The sequence below is a fragment of the Asparagus officinalis genome, chromosome 7 (genome assembly GCF_001876935.1).
Source record: "Asparagus officinalis chromosome 7, Aspof.V1, whole genome shotgun sequence".
Taxonomy (NCBI): Eukaryota; Viridiplantae; Streptophyta; class Magnoliopsida; order Asparagales; family Asparagaceae; genus Asparagus; species Asparagus officinalis.
The window spans coordinates 138,697,073-138,700,192 of NC_033800.1; the positions used below are offsets into that span (position 1 = coordinate 138,697,073).

Here is a 3,120-nt window from a genome sequence, read left to right on the forward strand (position 1 = left end):
CTTTGCTTATCGTTTTGCTGCAAAAAACCTCATAAGCCCTTTGATTGTATCACTTTGGGAGACAAGACATTAATCATCTATAAATATTTCAATGAGACACATTTCACATCTATAAATATTTCAAAAAGACACATTCTACATCTGCAGGACTCATATGATGTCAGAAGAAACTTTCAATGCACCAAAAAGTAAAAACAAAAGGCATATTTCTGTTAGTGTGAGCTGGTATTCCTAATCTGCAGCAGGCACTCTTGTCAAAAAAAAAATTGTGGACTATTAGAGTCCAGAAAGCGTTCAATATATGTTGCTGATGAGTAAAATGGTCAAAAATCTTGTTTGCGTCAAGTTCTATCCCTCAAGAATCTAAACTCTGGATGTACCTCCACGGGGAGAGACCACCAAAATTAAATGCAAGGAAATTGACGCGCTTTTCTAGGCAACAAAAGCAAAATTACCAGAATTAATCTTAAGGATGATACTGTACAAAAAGAAGCCTACGCTGAATATTGTATAAATGTAAATGAAGCAATAATCATTTAAAAAGAACTTTCATGTAGAGAAATGAGAATAGTAAATATAATAAAGAAAACAGAGCAAGTAATTTTACCGGTAGTCGCTGAAATTTTAAATTTAGCTGGCTTCCCGGTTTCAATTGGATCAGGTTGAATCTCGACCCCACTGATCTTAACAGGATAATTGGCTTTCTTATCTGCAGTTATTGCACAACTATAGTCAGTGATAACAGATAAGTTAGTAAAAATGATTCTTCCCATTGTACAATCATGAGGGTACTCCTAATATCTCATTCACAACTTTTAAACTGTAGTATTAAATAATTTCACAAAAAAAAAATTCTTTAGCGAGGATTTTAGAGGCCATATCAGCGGAATGAAGTAGTGGGAAAAGAAAACACCATGAGGAGAAGGGGATTTTTCTTTTTAAGATGATATAAATGTAATCTACTTAAGCACAATCCTTGAGAATTGAGATGCTATAAAATGTAATCTACATAAGCACAATCTTTGAGAATTGAAGAACATAAGAGGATTATCAGCCTACTATCAGAATGAGTCACCATAGAACAGCAACATAGATAAGAAGGATCATGTACCCAAACCAATGAGCTTGCAATTAAGGCCTTGTTGCTGTTATTAATGTAATTGTTATTTCATATGAAAAATGGTTTAAAAAAATAAAAAAAAATTTACTAAAGAGGCAAAGGAAATATCTGTCTACCGCGAAATTTCCCATCAAAAAATGACAAAACAGGAAGCATTTAAACAAAGCAACAAATATATCAATGGCATCGATCTTCCACCGCTGTGTGGACTGTGTACAAGGTCAGCATGCAAGAGAACTAAACTGAAAGATCCCCATTCAAGATTTGTCTAAAACATGGTTAGCTCCAGTTTCCAAGTTTCTTGTGAGATTATCATTAATTGTGTTTTCATCCAGTATTGTACTCAGCAGGAGCATCCATATTTTTTTTCCCTCATAAAATCAGTTAGCAGCTTCAGGTGATTAAGGGTTTCATCACTTTAGCTCTAGAATTTCTAAAAATTCCTGAATAGTGTAAAATTGTTCGAAACTACATTCTAACAATCCTACATTTTTTTGTAATTTCATCGAGATATCTTCGCTGGTTTCAAAGTTGAGATTTTTTTATCCCCACAGAAGGAATAATTGTATAAAAACCCGATTTTTATGCAATTTATACGCAAATAATCAACCGCTGATTGAATATACTAACTAATTTACAGATATTTGAATACAACCCACGCAAAAAGCAATAATTAAACCCAAGATGGCATAAAATCGGAGTTTTTGAATTTGAGTTAAAACCCTAGATTTGTTGAAGAACTTACTGCAATACTCGAAGTCAGTCCCCTGAACGATCAAAGAGGAAAGAAGGCAGACACAGACGACGAGCGCAGCGAGGAGGAGAGAGCGGCGGGGGCCCACAAAGATCGCCATTGTTTCTTGGTTTTTTGAGATCAGAGACTGGTAAAGACTAGAGATTTCCCGAAAATTTATGATAAATAGAGATAATATTTATTAATTTTTTAGGGCTTAATTGCACTTAAATGTCATGTAGTTTTGCTGACCTTGCATTTGAATGCTTTATAGTTTGAGTTTCAAGCAGAACAAAATAAAACTCTTAGAAATTTTTGAAGCATTTAAGTGACGTTATTTATAAACTTTGGGGCATTTATATGCAATCTTGAGCAAACAAGATGGCATTAATGTGACATGTTTTGAAACATTGACGCATTTATCTATAAAAAATAAATACTTTGAATCACTCTTTGTTCGATTTGACAAAAAAGATCACTTAACTGTAAGCTCGGGTAAACTTTAGGGTATTTAAGTGCAATTAAGCGTTTCCTCAGGGATGTGAGGGAAATCGACAACAGATGTTAGTTTCCTCGACTCTTACGTAACTCTTGGACTTTTTGTTTTACTCGTCACGTTCCCATGGTCGGTGTCTCGTGCTCCTTTTTTTAAGGGCTTTATTCATATTAGGTCTTAAATCTTTTTTTCTGCACTTAAGTACCTACAATTTAGCTAATTTTTAACTTTGGTACCTCCAAGTTTTCCAAACAAAATCCTCAAAGTTCATAAATATTTAACTTTGATACCCTAAAATGACTTAACAGGGTATCAAACAGTGGCAAAGCCAGAAATTTTGGGAGGGGGAGGCCAGAAATTTTAATAGTTGGAGAACAACAGAGCTAAGAGAAGACATCAATCTCTTGTCCGCTCTACTAGACTCCGCTAGGCCACCTGAAGTCCAAGCCCAAGATAATATTATTTGACCATTCCACCCATCAGGAGTGTTTACAGTTAAGCCATCCTCAATTTAGGTGGTATCAAATTCCATCTCTTCAACTTCATATGGAAATCTTCTATCCCTCATAAGGTAAAATTTTTTTCTGGGTTCTTAGTCATCAGAAGCTTCACACCAGGGATGCATTAATTAAAAAGGGATGGACTGAAGACACCAGATGCCCCCTATGCAATTTGTATAATGAGTCTCACGATCACCTCTTTATCAAATGTCCTATAACTAGAGAGGTCTAGTCTCTGATTGCCCCAAATCAATAAACAGATAAGTGACCA

The 3,120-nt window shown here is 35.0% G+C and overlaps 1 protein-coding gene across 1 annotated transcript in view; it reads right to left on the minus strand.

The window, feature by feature from the left end:
* LOC109848372 (phosphatidylglycerol/phosphatidylinositol transfer protein-like) overlaps nucleotides 1-2,042 on the minus strand; it is a 4,166-nt gene extending 2,124 nt beyond the window's left edge. Inside the window, exons 1-2 of the mRNA XM_020417833.1 lie at nucleotides 1,866-2,042; nucleotides 608-709 (exon numbers count right to left, since the gene is read on the minus strand). Of these exons, the coding sequence (XP_020273422.1) occupies nucleotides 608-709; nucleotides 1,866-1,974 (211 nt within the window). The 5' untranslated portion in view covers nucleotides 1,975-2,042. The remainder of the gene's footprint in view (nucleotides 1-607; nucleotides 710-1,865) is intronic.